General features: G+C 43.1%; 1 protein-coding gene across 1 annotated transcript in view; it reads left to right on the top strand.

The window, feature by feature from the left end:
- ADARB2 (adenosine deaminase RNA specific B2 (inactive)) overlaps positions 1 to 16,836 on the top strand; it is a 564,845-nt gene that overhangs the window by 276,297 nt on the left and 271,712 nt on the right. The window contains exons 5-6 of the mRNA XM_078662777.1: positions 4,525 to 4,693; positions 15,073 to 15,224. Coding sequence (XP_078518903.1) covers positions 4,525 to 4,693; positions 15,073 to 15,224 — 321 coding nt within the window. The remainder of the gene's footprint in view (positions 1 to 4,524; positions 4,694 to 15,072; positions 15,225 to 16,836) is intronic.

Here is a 16,836-nt window from a genome sequence, read left to right as displayed (position 1 = left end):
AATATAAGAGCGGGCCCAAGGTTTTACTTATGAAGCCACCGCAAGTGCTGCTGCTGAATGCCTGTGTTGCCAAGGATGCCTAGTCTAGATTCCACTTCCTGCCTCATTCGTGCACCACCCTCATTGCCTGCCTCTCAATTTCACTCTTTCATCCCTTCTTCGCCTTTTATTATGCCCCCTATTTTTCTGTCCCTCTTTCCTACCACCCTTTTTTGTCCTTCTCTTTTTTACTCTGGAGCAAAATTTGAAAAAGAACTCCTGGTGCCCAAAAATGAGTGCTGGAGCCTTCCACCTGCAACCACTTGCACATTTTAGCCACTGCGTGAAGCACACCTTTCTGAAGATCTTCCTCATATTTCATTTTTACAGCTAATTCTCCCCAAGTACTAAGATCAGCTTCAACAGGGACCCCTAACACAGAAATGAAAAACACAAGACATAGTTCCCCTGCCAGAACAAAGTATGACAATCATAAAAGCAGTACACTTTTCATAGGGCCATGAAACCTCCATTTCAGAACAACCACCAAATATTGTGTGAAACAACCTTGACTGTGCGACTATCTGTCTTTGAGGATTTAAGGGGCGTGTGTATTAGGATCTGGAAAGTGGCTTGTTTTTAAAGCTGTTGAGACCATGCAATGCCTTATGGGCTGTATGAGATCCGAATCCTCACAGGCAGCTAGTGCATATTTGGGACAATGGGTTTTATATACCCAGAGCAAATGACACACTACACTATTAAAGCAGTCTGGGTGAGTGCTACCTAAAGCGTTGTCACCTTTCCCAGTGCCTGCTGTTCATAGATGCACTAAATCAGTTGAGTTGTGCCCCAGCCAAGGCTCATTGCCAGTCCAAATGGGAACTCAGTCTATGGCATTAAAGCAGTCTGAGTGTGTCCTATGCAACTAATGTACAAGACCTCCTATTAGGAATTTCTAAGGAAACTGACTGACAAAATTCTTTGGCACTCTTGGTCAAGTCAGAAATTGATTTTATAAGCAGTAATGTACATTACAAATTTCTTTCAGCTCAACCATAGGCACATCACCCGAAAAGCACGGTGGGGTTGCATTCAGTTAATATGTAATCCATTTTCTTTAACCTCGAAGAATGAGCAGGAAACCATATATTTGGGAAATACTGAATCAAAGTTGGATTCCCAAAATCTGCTGTGCACTTAAGTACAACATAAGTGCATAATAGTGCTACCTGTTCATACAAATGACAGATTCAGATTTTTCCTAAATCGCAGTGGAAGTGGAGGGCCGACTAGGGAACGAAAAGCAACCTTGGCAAAAATGGTCAAACCAGCCTCACTCCTTTCATTCCCTCATGCAAGCTCTCCCTTTCTATCCATCTATTCTCTCTCTTTCCTTCTCTCCTCACTTGTGTGAGTGGACTTTTTTTGTGGACAGGATACAGGGGGAAATATTCGAAAGGCATATTTCACTTTATGTTAAACATGCAGACAGTCTGTTTGCAAACAACCTGCTGACGCTGGGATACAAAAAGAAGTATGTATTAATAAATCAATAATTATCATAGATTTACTTGCATACTTATATTGAGGTGAGTGTGCATTTTAAAAAAAATCTAGAAAAATAATTTGGGCAAGATGCAGGATCTAGCTGTGTGAATTCTGCCTGGCTTTGATTAGCCTCCGAGATTCCGTATTCCATAGTTATTTATTTATTTACAGTTTTATAGAGCACGGTGAGCTCGTTCCTTCAAAGTCCTGCTTTCTCGGACATCAAACCAGGAAACGCTGTCTAACTGGTCCTCGAACAACAAACATGATTATTGCCAGGGCCGCTGGAATTCTGCATTAGGTGAGGACCAACTTATGCAGCAGCATTGACTAAATTATGCTGTAAGTAAAGCCAAATTATGTGGTCATTTGCCGTACTGTTGCAAAACGATCTTAGGACATGAAATCTGATTTTGAGGCAAACCTGCTGACAAGTCAGTTCACCCAAATGAGTGTACTAACTAATGATAAAGGCATGCTTTCTGTAGTTCTAAATAATACTCCTCCAGCCAATCAGGACGTGGCAACTCCGGCTGTTGTTATGTAACTCATTCGAAAGCACATTTTACAGTGTCACATCACATACCCTGACAATTGGCAGTTCTTAGCCAGAATATTAGGCAAAAGAACACAGTTTACCTACTTCTTTTAAATTTAAGATAAAAAAATGACTTTTTCTCTTCTAGCATATTCAAATAACACTACATAACCATCTAGAGGTGCAGATGATTGAGATAATTGAGCCTGCACCTGCTTTATGCTTCTGCAGGTTCAGCTCAACATAAATAACTTGGAGTGAGCTGTTATCTTATGATAATGCCCTTTGAAACGCCCACTGATGCTACATTAGTAATTCGTCAATGGCATGCTGAAAGAGAAGGATATTCAGTGCAGCTTTGAAATAGACTCACACCTCAATATTCCTCGGTTCCTTGCCCCACCCAGGTCCTCTCCATGCTCGTTACCGTATGCACCACAAGATTACAAAGCCTGCCGTTTTCACATTGTTAATGCTTGCTTGAAAAGAATGCCTCCGTTACGGATAGTCCTTTTACCCGAAGTTGCCCACACTAAATGAAAAGGAAGGAATACTTATTTTCCTCCTTTTTTTCCACAGCTTTTCAGGATCCTACCAGCAAGTACGTTCCCCCGCCCCATTTGTCATGTGGCCTTGTGCAAAACGGCATTCTCTGTCTCCTAAATCACATTCGATAAAAACAAGCATTTGATAAACACAAGACAACTGGCAGCATGGTGAGAATATTTTAGAAAATCAAGCTAATGGCCAAGGATATTCATAAAAGTTGTTCAAAGATGAAAAATACTATATCGCGTTCATTGTACCTTTCTGCCCATTTAGCAGAGAAGTGGTTATTTTGGGGAGAATCACGCCTTGAGCAACTTTGGCTTTATTGAGTGAAACAGCAAACCATATCCAGAAAAAGAGCCCAGCACCACTCTTTTTTTTCCAATTATGTCTGGCTGCGTAAACTTATATTTTGCTAATTTACGTGCTGGTGGAAGTGTCTCACATTTCTCGAAAAAATATTCCCTAGATCAGGTATACACGAGTGGATCCTGGGTTATGCTGCTCTTAACACTACAATGTATTACATAACTAAATGTGACCCTTGCTATTAAATTTATTACAGAACAAAAATCAATGCAGTGGCAGGCATCAGCCACCACCTCTCCTTGCCCTACAACAGGCAACAGTAAGGGATCCGCACAAACAGGCAAAGTCAACTGAAGCAGGAACAATGCAAGCAGAGAACAGCATGCAGACTGCATACTTCAGGCTAGGGGCGTTTAGCCCAGGGTATCATTGTCTTGTTATAGAACATATGGATGCCTGAAACCTACAGCTAATCTTTGATCGCTTCTGCTATCACATATTTTCATAGCAGCCTCCAACTTGCATGCATGACATACAGTTGGTGATTACCTACTGAAAGCCATGGGCGAATTTTTCGAATGTTTACAATGTTATACAATGCAAAATTGCATGGCTATTTCAATTTAGCCAAACTGTGGCACGAGTTAATGCAAAAAACGACTGGAGATGGGTTTAGCATCCTCAACACCGCTCGCCTCCTTTGAGCCGCAGGCTTTAGAGCGGCCGCTGCATTTTCAAAAAGTGTGAACAAGGCGCAAATGTCAGCTTGCGCGAGGAGTCCTGTCCCTTGTCAGCTCATCTGAACCACCCAACCTTGAATTCTGAGATTCAGAGGTTGTTATACACTCCAGGCCAAAGCACAGTTAAGCCCTTTGAGTTGTCACACAATCGCCTCAACGGCCTGAAAATCCTGCTACAGTAGGGTGGAGTTTACAGTGTCAGGAAGAGAGGAAGCCTACAGCACCCTTTGGAAAAGGCCGTCTCACTCCAGGATACAATTACAATCCCCTCAAAAGACACTTTACATTTGGCAACACATGAAATAAGAATGTATCCCAGGGGTACCACTATATAGATGCATAGTAATCCCTATGTAAGTGTATTATCTATGTTAACTTTGAATATCTCTAATGAAGATGGCATAGTAGAATTTATTTTCTTTTTTAGTAAAATTTATGGCCCAAAGATTATTGGATATCATTTTTTTTCCCCTGGTGCCCTCTTCAACCGGTATCTCGTAAAGCAAGAAGTCGTTGAGCGGCGCAATGCGAGATGTTTATGGCCTCTTACAGCAGTGGTTCTCTCGCAATGTTCTTATTGATTGGACAAGTAAACTTTGTAGGAGGCTATTCTATGTAGGAATTACTGTAGTACGTGTGCGCTGCAACAGTACACCATAGATCCATCGTCGGACAAATAGCGCTAATACCCAAACTGGCAGCAGCGGAAGGCAATTTGGTCAATACAAGGACATTACTATGATCAACTGCCACAGCGTGCACTGTGATGGTAAATGCAAGACTATATCAATTCGCAAATCCCTACTATATCCAAGGCATTTCTTTATGGTTACATTTGTCCATCTTTTCTTTACACAGGTTTGGACCTTAGGCAAGCGCAAGTAATTGCTTTGTCGTCGGGCACCAAGTGTATAAATGGCGAATACCTTAACGACCAGGGGCTCGTGGTCAACGACTGCCACGCAGAAGCGGTGGCGAGGAGAGCGCTTGTTCATTTCCTCTACTCGCAGCTGGAGCTCCATCTAAGGTAAATTGAATTCTCCTGGTGTCTATGAAATGCTGAATGATCACTGGTGGAACAAATCTGTCATCTAGGCATCAGGAGCATGGGAGTGCTATGGAACCGTTTCAGAGCCTTCTAAGTGGGCCCTAGGCTCAGGATAGAAAAGAGCAGTAATTCGGCACAGCTGGGGCTTTCGCTTTTTATTTCACACCAGGAAATTTTCTTTCAGTAAAGATTAGATTATCTAGGATCCACAGACGTTGTTTATTTTTTTTTGCGTGTGAATCATAAAAACAGTCCTCGGAACCAGCATTGCCGGAGGCGCATAATACACTGGGGGACCGCACTTTACCATTACTCAGAGGCACATTCAGCTGCATTTTCAGTCATGTAATGTTGCAGAATGTGTCTGAGCAATACCAGCTCATCCCACTTCCTCGTCGCAGTCCTTTATTGGTGAGAGTCAATCCATGTTCAGGGGGCAGGCAAAACCACTTACCTTTTACAGTGTATAACCACCCTTAGGCCATCCGCCAGACCTGGCATGGAAAGACCTGCCCCACCATTTAAACTTTCCTACCTGGGGACACATAAGGCCATATGTATCAACAGCCTGATTTGCGATTCTCAAATAGCGATTTTTAAGAAATCGCTATTTGAGAATCGCAAATAGGTATGTATGTACAAAGTCGCATTTTTTTAGCGATTTCCTAAAATTCCTTAATTGCGATTAGCAAATTGTGAATCGCAATTAAGGAATACTTTCCCATTCGTTTCTATGGGCCAGGAGGCCCATAGGAATGTATGGGAAGTTATTCTCAATTTGCGATTCGCAATTTGCTAATCGCAAATTGAGAATAATTTCAAGGGTGCAGGGGTGTCCAAAGGACACCCTGTTGCACCTCTGAAATATGCATGGGTGCACATGTGGCGCACATACATGCCCTAAGGGCATTTATGTGCGTCACATGGCACTTTGAAAAATACAAAAATGTGCATTTTTCAAGGAATTCGCAACTTACCACCAATCTGCGATTCCTCAAGGACATTTTGCAATTTTTTTTGCTTCATACATTGCATTTAAGGAATCACAAAATTTGTGATTCCTTAAATGCAATTGCAAAATAAGGAATCGCAAATTTAGCGATTCCTTGTTTTGCAACAGATTTTGCTTTATACATACCATTTAGCAAATTTGCATTCGCAAAGGGCGAAATTCTGCGAATTTCGGCCTTTGCGAATGTGAATTTGCTTGATACATATGGCCCATAGAGACCAAGACTATTCACTGAACTTGTACATTTGATGGTTTAACTCCTGAACGTCAAACTAGGTCTCCATGTTTTTATGTTTTATTCTGAAATACTTATATCCATAGCATGTCAGTGCTTTATTGCATGAAACAGCGTTACTTAATTTTAGAACCTGGAGCTGTGGCTTACAGTAGATGGTATTTTCCAATGTGGTATGCACATACTTGTTAAGGAGCTATTTAATATATTTGTATTTTTCCTGTTGTTGATCGACTAACATACTTAGAAAAACTAATACCTAACTGTATGTTTTAGGTCCTTTGGGGCGTGATTTTAGATTAGAAATGCACTGTGTATACTCATACACTAGGGGCAAACTCAGGACGGGTTCCTCTTTTCCTGGCAATAATACATTTTCAACTCAGAGATAGCAGGTGGTCATGCTTAAGTCACGGGAAATCAGACAGGTATGGTGCATATAATTGCCAACAATATTTTGGTATATTTTGTGGGTGGACGGTGCCTGTGCTTTATTTTGGTTAGGACAGTGCTGCACTTACCAGAGAGATTGTGTCATCTGCCCTTAAACCACTGACAATGTTAAATATGCCCACATCATAAACATAATAATGTTTGTCTTAAAGTGCACTCAATATGGCTATTGGTGGTCTTTGAATTATGTAGGTTGGTAATGAATAATTTGTATGGCCCAACACGGCGTCAACATCAAAACATGTTTTAAACTGTTTACCACTGACAATCATGACTAACAAGTCACATTTTCACTTAGCAAATGTAAACCAGTATCCTGCAAAGCAGAGATATATGAATGACTTGGAATACACCCCCAATTTGTACTAGTGAGATGATAATGTTTGTATTAAGTTGATAGTCCAAATGCCTGTAATGATATATTTTCATAATAAATTAAATTATGATGGATTCATATACGCCAAGCATTTTTAATGAGACTCATTTCCATTCATTCAACATAGCAGCTTCTCTAAATTATTGTTGTAGCCCATCCGTGATTAGTGACAATAGGATTAAGATGAGATACTCTTGTGGCAAAGCTTGTGGGGCGAAACTGTGGTCATTCCTGCCTGAGGAAGAAACTGTTAGTTCTGAATTTATGTCTCAGTGTAGGTCTGTGTTTGAGTGTATCACCTCTATGGATGTTCCCTTTCTCAAGTGCACTGTATTCTCCACAGTTTAATTAATCTGGTTTCATCAGAATGGATCTGCTTTTGGTTGCTCTATATACTGCAATGGTTTACATTAGTTCTAGTTTGAGATCTTGTGTCACTGTGGGTTGATCCACTGTTCCTTATTCTGGTCCAATTATGTTTTTGCTTGTTACACCAGTGTACCCCTCAGTTCAATGATACTGGTAGAGTTCAATGTGGTACAGGCATTGATCGTCTAGGTACTGGCCTCTACACTCATGAGGCTTGGTACTCTTTCCTGCTTCACTTGTCTGTGGAACCTGTGTAGTTGGTCCTCTACCTGCCTCTTCTTTGTTTCCGTCCTGCATAGGGCCTGATTACGAGATGGTCCGTGTATTTTGACCCCTGTGTAAACTCCTGTTTTCACATGGCCTGGAATTACGAGTTTGGTTGTATTTAACGCATGTGTTAAATGCCTCAACCTGCGTTAAATTTCGGCAAGTCAAACCTGCCAACATTTAACAAGGGTAAAACATACAGTATGTATCATAGCATGCAGATGTTTGTGTGTTAAACACTGTTAGACCTGTCAGCCTTACAGTGGTCTTCCCCCCAATTTTTTGTCTTACTCCTCCATATTTTTCTGATCTCGTTTTTGTTGGCCTTAGTACTCTGTGCACTATACCACTGCTAGCCAGTGCAACTGTGTGTGTGCTCACGCGTTAAAAAAATGGCAACACTGGCCTATTCTTAACTGGCATATTTAATTTATGTTAGAACTGGGGGTCTCTAGTTTGCAGAGGTAGGTACCTTTGACCAAATAGGGACCCTTGCTTTTAGTTAGGGTAAGGTGGAAACACACTGTAGATAACCCCTGCTCACTCCCTTGGTAGCTTGGCACAAGCAGACAGGCTTATCCCCAAGGCAATGTTTAAAGTAGTTGCACCAACACCCACACTAACACAGTGAAACACCACAAATGGACACCAAACAGGTTATTTATAAAAATATAAATATCTTTATCTAATTTTCAGGCAAGACCAAAACAACAAAAATTCCACATATACCATTAGTTCTTCTTTGCAATGTTTTCTGACAGTGTTCTTTGTAAGAGAAAGGAAATAAACTTGCAGGTTCTGTAAGTCTTTAGGCAAACTTTGTGGGATCACCAGTTCAGTCTCAGGACTATAAAGTGCAGGAACTGTATCCCTCCTAGCCCTCAGATATGAATCACTAGCGCAGGACTCCCACAGACTTCCCCCGGTTGGTAATGGACTCTGTGAGCAGTAGTTGTAACTCGTAGACAACACAAGCTCCGATAAGCTGCAGTTGTAAAATAAAGGTGGCCCTTGAATACTTGTAAACAACACCAGCTCCGATGAGCAGCAGTGGTAAAATAAAGGTGCCCCTTGAATACTTGTAAACAACACCAGCTCCGATGAGCAGCAGTGGTAAAATAAAGGTGCCCCTTGAATACTTGTAAACAACACCAGCTCCGATGAGCAGCAGTGGTAAAATAAAGGTGCCCCTTGAATACTTGTAAACAACACAAGCTCAGATAAGCCACAGTTGTAAAATAAAGGTGCCCCTTGAATATTTGTAAAGAACGCAAGCTCCAATGCGTGTTAAAGAAAAGGGGAGCTCTCAGCTGGGTAAAACCCCTTGTGCAGTTAGTTGCAGTGCTGACTTAATTGTCAGTGATTGAAAGAAATATGCCCCAGATATACTCTCAGGAGACCCAGATCGTCTTGGGGCACAGACCCTGGTACTGCCGCTCCACCAGGGGTAAGTATGGGCCCTCACGCTCCCCTGACTTACTCAGCTAATCCCGGAGGCCGAGAGAGCTCTCTCGGTGGCCTGAACCCCGCCCTAGACGGTAACACAACATGCTCTCTGGACTGCTTTGAGCGGTTACATGGGGAGGCGCGGTCTCTCTCCTTCCTTCGCCCTCAGCAGGTGGTCGCAGGTATGGGGTCGGGATGCCTCACGCTTCCTTGGATTCAGTGCGGGTCCTCTGGATGACGAGCCCCTCGTTGCCTGGCAACATCCCGCGCTGGCACCAATCCCAGCGTGGCTCCTCTCTGACGTCAGCGGGGAAATCAGCACAGTGTTCCCAAGGCTCCCGCACAGGCAGCAGTGAATCACAGGTACACAGAACTTCTCTCTGGTCACGGGCCGGCAGGCACACAGCGCTTTCAGGTTCCCGGGACGGCGGTGGTGAAATTGGCAGACAGCGCCTTCCTCGGGTCATGGGCCGGCAGGCACGCCCAGCGCTTTCAGGCTTACTGGCCGGCGGCATTGAAATGGACACACAGTGCTTTGTAGAACATGAAGAAAAAGCCCTTCCCAGCAACACAGGCTCCACGTAGCACACCAGCTGGATACAAGCGCATGCACATAGCGCCTCTGGGAATCTTTGAAACTTCATGACCCTGTGTTTCAGTAACAGGAAGCCAGCTCTCCTCAGGCCCTTGGAGACTCTTTAACTTCTGAACACAGCACACAGCAAAGTCCTTAGCAAGCAGGAGGGACACAGCACACATCAAAGTCCCTTGTCCTCTCCTCAGTTAAATCAGCAAACTACAGGCCAGCCCCAGAGCACACATCAAGGGCAGAACTTCTCCTCAGTCTTCTTCAGCTGTTCTTTTTGGCAGAGGTTCCTCTTGATCACAAAGTAGTCTGATTTTACAGGGGGTTCAGCTCTTACTTTTATACCCCAAAAGTCTTTGTTCTTCTTGTGTTAGGGGTCCTGGATCCAGTTCAAACCAGTTCTGGCTAATTGAAGCATATGATTTTCACAGGTTATCAGCTGGGTCCCCAGAGACAGCCAGGCACGCTGCATAGGAGGCATTTTAAAAGCTCGAGTTTTCCCCAAACCCCTGTTTACATTGGTGTGTTCTACCATCAGCTAAAATAGGCTGCACAAATACCAACATATGCGTGCATCGAGGTATGTTGTGCTGTGTGACAGTGAGAAGAGTGGGGTTGAAGCCGGTATATCTGCTCCTCACACTGGTCGGAATCTCACCTCCGGAGGGCGGAGTTGAGGTTCTGTATCTATTCTTTCTTTGGCCTCTCAGACTGACAACGGAGGGGGAGTGCCCATTGTATGACAAACATGATGCTGGTTTGTTGTGTGAAGCGGGTGTGTATTAACAGCAATGTGTGTGTTGCACCCTTGTGTACGTGGAATGAGGGGACAGGGGAAGTGGAGAGCACCTCCTTGTCCACGATGATCTGTGCGGGAGAGGGTACTTTTGCAGAGGCAGCCTGGCCGGCAGGAACACCTAGAAACGTCAGGGGCTCTGACAAGCTGCTCGGGCAGCGCAGAAGGACAGAGGTCTGGCACAGTGACTTATCCTGCCCCAGCTCGACAGCCTGACGTGTGGTATTCCAGAGACCATTAATTTTAAAGTAGGTGCAGTAAGTGTTCTGTAGCGGGCCTCTGTCTTGTCCAGCGTCTCAGATGCCTCTTGTGAGCACCGCCCCCCCTTCATTATCTGCCTTCCCAACCCACAGGAAGAATCAGGTGCAATCCAACAAAGGATCTGCTGATGCAAGACTCACCCTGCGTCATGTATCTCCCACCAACTGGTGGGGACAGACCACTTCTCCCAGGGCTGGGCTTTGTTATGGGGCGGGGTGCAGAGAAGTTTTGTGCCCCTTGCATTTCCTGCAAACCAGAGCAGGCATTTCCTCCCAGGGGGGTGGGTGGCGCAATACCCCAGAGAGAGGGAGGGCTGAGAGCAGGGGAGGCAGGTTAGCACCGAGGGCCGGGCCTGGGTCGGGCCGGGGGGCTAGTAAACAGGCCTGCAGTTTTATTGCCTTTGCACCGAGCTCTTAAGGCAGCATCCTCGAAAAGAAGAGTGGGATGAACCGCAATGAGGGTACATGATGAGGGACGCCATAAAAGCGTCTAAACTCACCGCAGCTGCTCCAAAGTGGGAGGGGAGGCTGCCCAGGACAGTGGGAAGGAGGTGCGATCGCCGAGGTGGGTTCAAAACTTTATTTGGAGTTTCATTGGGAAGCGTACAAGATTGTCCCATAATACAGGAAACTCTTACCCTGGAAGTACTTGGTCCTGAGCGCTCAGAATTATGTCTCCTCCAACACACAAACTAAAACAAGCATTTGCAATGCAATTGGTCTCGCATTTACGCGTGTTTGAGCTTTTGACATTCCATATAATAATGTCTTTTATTTTTATTTTCGTTTTTAAAACATAAATAAAAGGCATTTTTATTTACAGTGCCAATGGCTTAAATTTGTGTGAATGCGAGACCTATTGCATACCAAATGATTTTTTTTTACCTCCGGCAACCTCTAATTGACGTCCATGGCTGAAGACAAAAATGCACAATGGCAAATACGCACCCTGTAAACTAAAATCCTTATCCCAGCAAAAGACTTTGAGATCACAGTAAAGGTGTTTTTTCCTTCCAGGCCTTACTACACAAATGCTCTGCTCACAGGCACCCCTATCAAGGTTTTGAGCCCTAAAAGCTATCAACAATGCAATAGCCAGACATACCTCTAACACAGAAAAGAGGAATCTCATCTGTTAAGTACTGAGACACCCGAACTGGCTTCCAGCAGAGCCATAGCACTGTAAAAAATATGAGATTTGCAAACTCACTTCTTAACATTAATTTGTATCACTTTCTACGTTCCAGCTAGGTTATATGATGAGGCCCTAACTGTTTACAAAGATATCTTCTGCCTGTAGATTGTTATTACATGTTCACGCTATCACATTGTGTCTTATAATGATTATTGTATGTCTGCCTTATTTTTTGTAACACACTCTACATCTGTGATTGGCATGTGTAAAAGGAAGTCCCAGAACTGGAAAGATTATACCCCAACAACATGAAGCAAGATCGGTGTCCTTGATCCACTGCACTGTACAGAGGTGCAAATCTCATCCTGGTCCATGCAACTATCTCATGCCAGATGGAAACACTTAATTTTAGCCACAACCCTGGTCATCATGGCATTAGAATTATTGCTGCAGTTCTAGGGCCGTATTATACATTCAGCTCTTTTTCCTTCATTGCACTGGGTGCACCTTTTAAAAGGTATTATAACGAATGTCCTGCTCCAAAGGCAGCCGCAAACTCGCGCTGCCCTGGGGACAGCGCATTCATGTGAAAAATAGAGCGGCTTTGAAGCAGCAGCTCTGTGTTTCATAGTGCAGGCAGCAACCTGCCTGCGCCTTTAAGAGGGGAAGAGATCCTCTTGCAGGCGGATGCAGTGAGTGTCTGCACCTGCCTGCAAGGGGATGTCTGGGGGGTCCATGGAACCCCGTTTCCCCCCTCTAGAAGGCTACAATCAGAGGGCGCACTTACGGAGCCCCATCTTTTAGGTAGGCACCATCAGTGCCCGCGCGGTCAGCTTCTTTGCCTCTGGGCCCGCGTCTGTAATATGGTGCTTGAGCAGAGGCAAAAGGATTCCATCATTTGCATGGGGCACGCCCCCATGCACATGAGGGAATACCCTCTGATGATAGCGCTGGCGCTTTATGTGCACCAGCTCTATCAGTATGACAGAAGGGGAAGCACAAGCGTCTGCTGCCCCTGCTGTAATACCAAAGTGCCCCGGGGGTACACAAAGCAGGGGCTAACACCTGTTGCGCCCCTGGAGCTCTTGTATAATACGGCAGCTAGTTGGCAAAATCTTTGGCCTAAAGTTCAGTTAAGGCACCAGGAACATGCTAGTTCAGGATCCCAGCACCTCAAAGATCACTTCTCTTGTGACTTTGCACTCAGTCATTAGTGAAGAGGCCTCTAACATCCTGTTTGGTACAGTTGGGTCCCACAGTGCCCTTCCAATTTTTGTTGCTTTTCAGAAGTTTTAAGATCTTCTTAGAGTCTTCTTAGAGTCTATTGTTGCTCAAATGGGTGTAAATTCTGATATTTATATGTTTTCCACATCTTTATTGCTTCATTTTGCTCGAAAGAAAGTGTCACTCATAGTCATTGAATGTCACTCAGTTCAGTTCACAAACTTTATTTGGATAAACAATGTATCCATAAAAGTGCAACAATAATTAAAAAGAGAAAATTTAGCAATATATAATAGCAAGAATTACTGTTGTTTGAACACAATAACATGAGATTTTTTAGATGGCAATTTAAAACAAAGATTCATCATAAATAGGTTGCTGGTGTATAAACCAATCCATTTGTTAATTAGGAACTGCCTGTACATTGTTAAATCCATAAGCATTGACTTGCGTGCCCTGGTAGCAATTCTCAGGAATGTGCTTAAGCCAAAGACCAACTCTTCGTTTTCTAAGGCAAGCATATATGAATAGGCAGAGGCCAAGCTAATAGGCCTACCCTTAGTGAAGAATGGGAGAAGAAGCCACTTAATATATTTCATGTAAAATTTGCTGAAAAACAAAAAATGCTGGGTTGATTGACCACTCACCCTGTCACATGGGCAGGGTAGTGAATCAAGCTTTGAGCGATAACCCATGGGGAAACACAATGCAAATTTCATATGTTTTCCACATCTTTATTGCTTCATTTTGCTCATAAGAAAGTGTCACTCATAGTCATTGAATGTCACTCATAATTACAATGAATTTATGAAAATTTCACACATAAGCAATCTGAAACCTTGGCAGCAATGGACATGGGTCACCCATTGCCCTATGCTACCTGCTGTAATGGGAGGCACAAACATTTGAATGACAAAGCAGACTAATGGATGAAGAGGGCTGACTGAAAGCCCCAATTCGTAACTACATTATGCATTACTATAATTTTCAAAATATCAAAAGGGCTTGGCAAATGTCATATCTAAAAAGCAATTGCTTTTAGCATTCACAACACCAGGAGTCCTATCATGAAAAACGTGCACCTGTGCAAACATGGATTTGAGTGCCTCCTTTTGACCGCATGCAGCAACACTTTTTGTCTTTTTTATGCATAATCCTTAGAGTGCGCATCTGCACACTTTTGTGATTAGTGCAGATCCACGTTACATTTTTCAGCAGTTAGTACACGTTTTATGAAATGGTGCCTAACTTAGAATATGTCGAAAAAAACGTTTTGGCCATATTTTCAGTCAGACACAACTTAATAAAGCAGGCAACAACTGATAGAAAATGTTATATGCACATCTCTGTCATCACAAACAAAAACAAGTGCACATTTGCAGAAATATATAAGCAGGCATGAAAAGGGAAACGCAGCTGCACTTGTGCAAAAGAAGGTGCGCACATCAGTGTTTGCATACGTGGCCGATTGTCCATGATTGCAATTTGCATAACGGAGACTCTGCACTTTAATTACGTAAAAGAAAGCACTTTGTGCAGCGGCCCCTGAACGAACTCTCCAAGCTGACGCATGCGCTGGATAGAGGGCAGAAGTGACACAGAGCAGCAGGTCAAACCGTTGTCTCTGTTTCACCGCTGGGAGAAACATTTTGGAGGGAGTTTAGGGAAATCCCACAGGCTATTAACTGGAAGGCAAATGGAGACAAACCTGTCTTGCCAAAAAGACTAAGCAGCTGCCTCTCTGATCTCACGTATGAGCAGATAGAGAGATGTTTCTGACGCATGCAACCAATCCGTGCTGGCACAAGGCTTAAAGTCATGTGTGACACGTTGCTTCCTATTATGGAACATGGGGAGCCACGTTTCACATTTTATGCATGGTGCTTCGAGTGCAGGTATGGAATGTTCGGATTGCCAAACATCCAAAAGGCAAAGTGGTCAATTTACCAAGGTGATTTTTGCCATCTTATGTATTTATATAAGATACAAATGAAATGGTGACAGGGACTTTTCTTCAACATGGCAGCCATCCGCAAACATTTTATGGGAACCTGTAAATCTAGGACAAAGGGCTGTACTTTGTGCACACCAGAGTCGATTCTGCGTTCTTTGACCAAATTTTACTTCTAAAGCATACAATATTGTCATGTTGCATTGTGATTTAAAAATATTAAGCTCTGTAATCTCTTTATGTTGCAGCAAGCGGCAGGAAGACTGGGAGAGGTCCATCTTTGTCCGTTTAAAAGAAGGGAGCTACAGGCTGAAGGAGAACGTCCTATTCCATCTGTACGTGAGCACGTCACCGTGCGGAGATGCGCGCCTTAACTCCCCCTACGAAATCACAGCTGATTGTAAGACACCCCAACTTTAAACAAAATGTGTGTGATTCCTTCAAAATGAGCTGTGCATTTTATTTTAGTAGAAATGGGGCTGCCTTGTACAGCTGTATTCAAAAGTTCCTCCCCCTGTCTTCTTTTGTACTGTTGTGTGAACATTTACTAAATTTGTGTGGGATATATTTGAATTGTTTTGCAACAGTTTGCCAAAAAGAGCTAAATATTACGTCTATCAAAAGTAAAAATATGTTGATGGTCCACAAATAATTGAATTGAATCATAATGATAGGTGGAAACTAGATTTGTAGAGCATGACACAGATTATTTTATGGGGAGAAATGTGCTATTGCACTACCTGAGTCTGCAATAAAACGCGAAGGAACACACCAGATAATACAGAGAATGAAGGGAATAGCAGTCAACTGGTCAATACAGAACTCCTGCACCACTAACACCCAGTGTATTTTATTCATCCGTAAGCTGTTTTTTATCTTCTCCAAAACACTTAAAAGGTTATCTATTAAATTATATTTTGATCTAGAGATTTGCTAAAATGAAGAGAGTGGTATCACAAGAGCAAGTACATGGCAAAGTAATTAATCCTTAGGTGCCCACAGCAGCATGTACACTTGCAACCCTCTCCTAGCACCAGTTGCCTCCCTGCGCCAACAGTTGCAGACAACGGGTTGTGACAATGAATAATACATAACACTGTGCGGTCTACCAAGCCAGTGGGATAGGACTCAACATTCTCTCACTCTCTGAACAATCATGTCCTTCAGCCAATACCACTTCAATACTGTAATCAGATTTCAGAGTCCTAGAACCATCACTCACGCCTTTGTCAGAGCTGTCACTTTTCGATTCACCACATTCCATACACGCCAACACACTCGTCACTAATGACAGGACTCTTCTGTAACTTATCTATTTAACTTAAGCAGTCAGACCTTGTTTCACAACTATAACAAAGCCACCTTTTCTGTGTGGTCCCCAGGTTTTCTGCACACTAATTTTAAGTCTAGGTTAACAGTGCAGCTGTCGTTAGACCTTATGTGATCACAAAATTAGCTTTCAGGAGACCTACAGAGAGGGGATGTAGCTCTGACCAGATGTTCGTTCACCTGAATATAGCTTTTGATTTGTTAAAAGCTGTGTGCTTCCACAGAAGGAGTGCTTACCCTTCAAACAGCTGAGATATTTTATTTATCCAGCTGCTTGAGCCAGGTTATTAATGGCCTGCATTAAAGGCAAAAGCCCCTTAATTGTGGATGTTTGTTACACTGTGGTCAAAGCCTGTAGGCAGGTATTTTGTTAAATGGAATCTCACAGATTATCATTGTAGGCAAGGGTTTTGGTGTTGGTGACCTACTCAAATAATCCCTGGGGACAGAAAATGTAGAATGTGATAATCCTTTTTATGCCCTCTTTATAGAGATTTTATATAATTTTGACAACTGTAATTTTGTAAATATTTGTAATTTTAGTAATGTGTACCAGATCTTTACCTTGTGGAAAGCCTATACCGAAAAGAGTAGGTCTGAGTTGGTTATGGTGACAAGCAGGTGCTAAAGATTTTAGGCCTTTTTGGCCTAACATCTTTTGTTCACTGGAAAACTGTATGTAG

Source organism: Lissotriton helveticus, chromosome 10 (genome assembly GCF_964261635.1).
Source record: "Lissotriton helveticus chromosome 10, aLisHel1.1, whole genome shotgun sequence".
In the NCBI taxonomy this organism is placed as follows: domain Eukaryota; kingdom Metazoa; phylum Chordata; class Amphibia; order Caudata; family Salamandridae; genus Lissotriton; species Lissotriton helveticus.
Note: the sequence above shows the minus strand (reverse complement) of the source record. Positions and strands in the feature narration are given on the sequence as shown.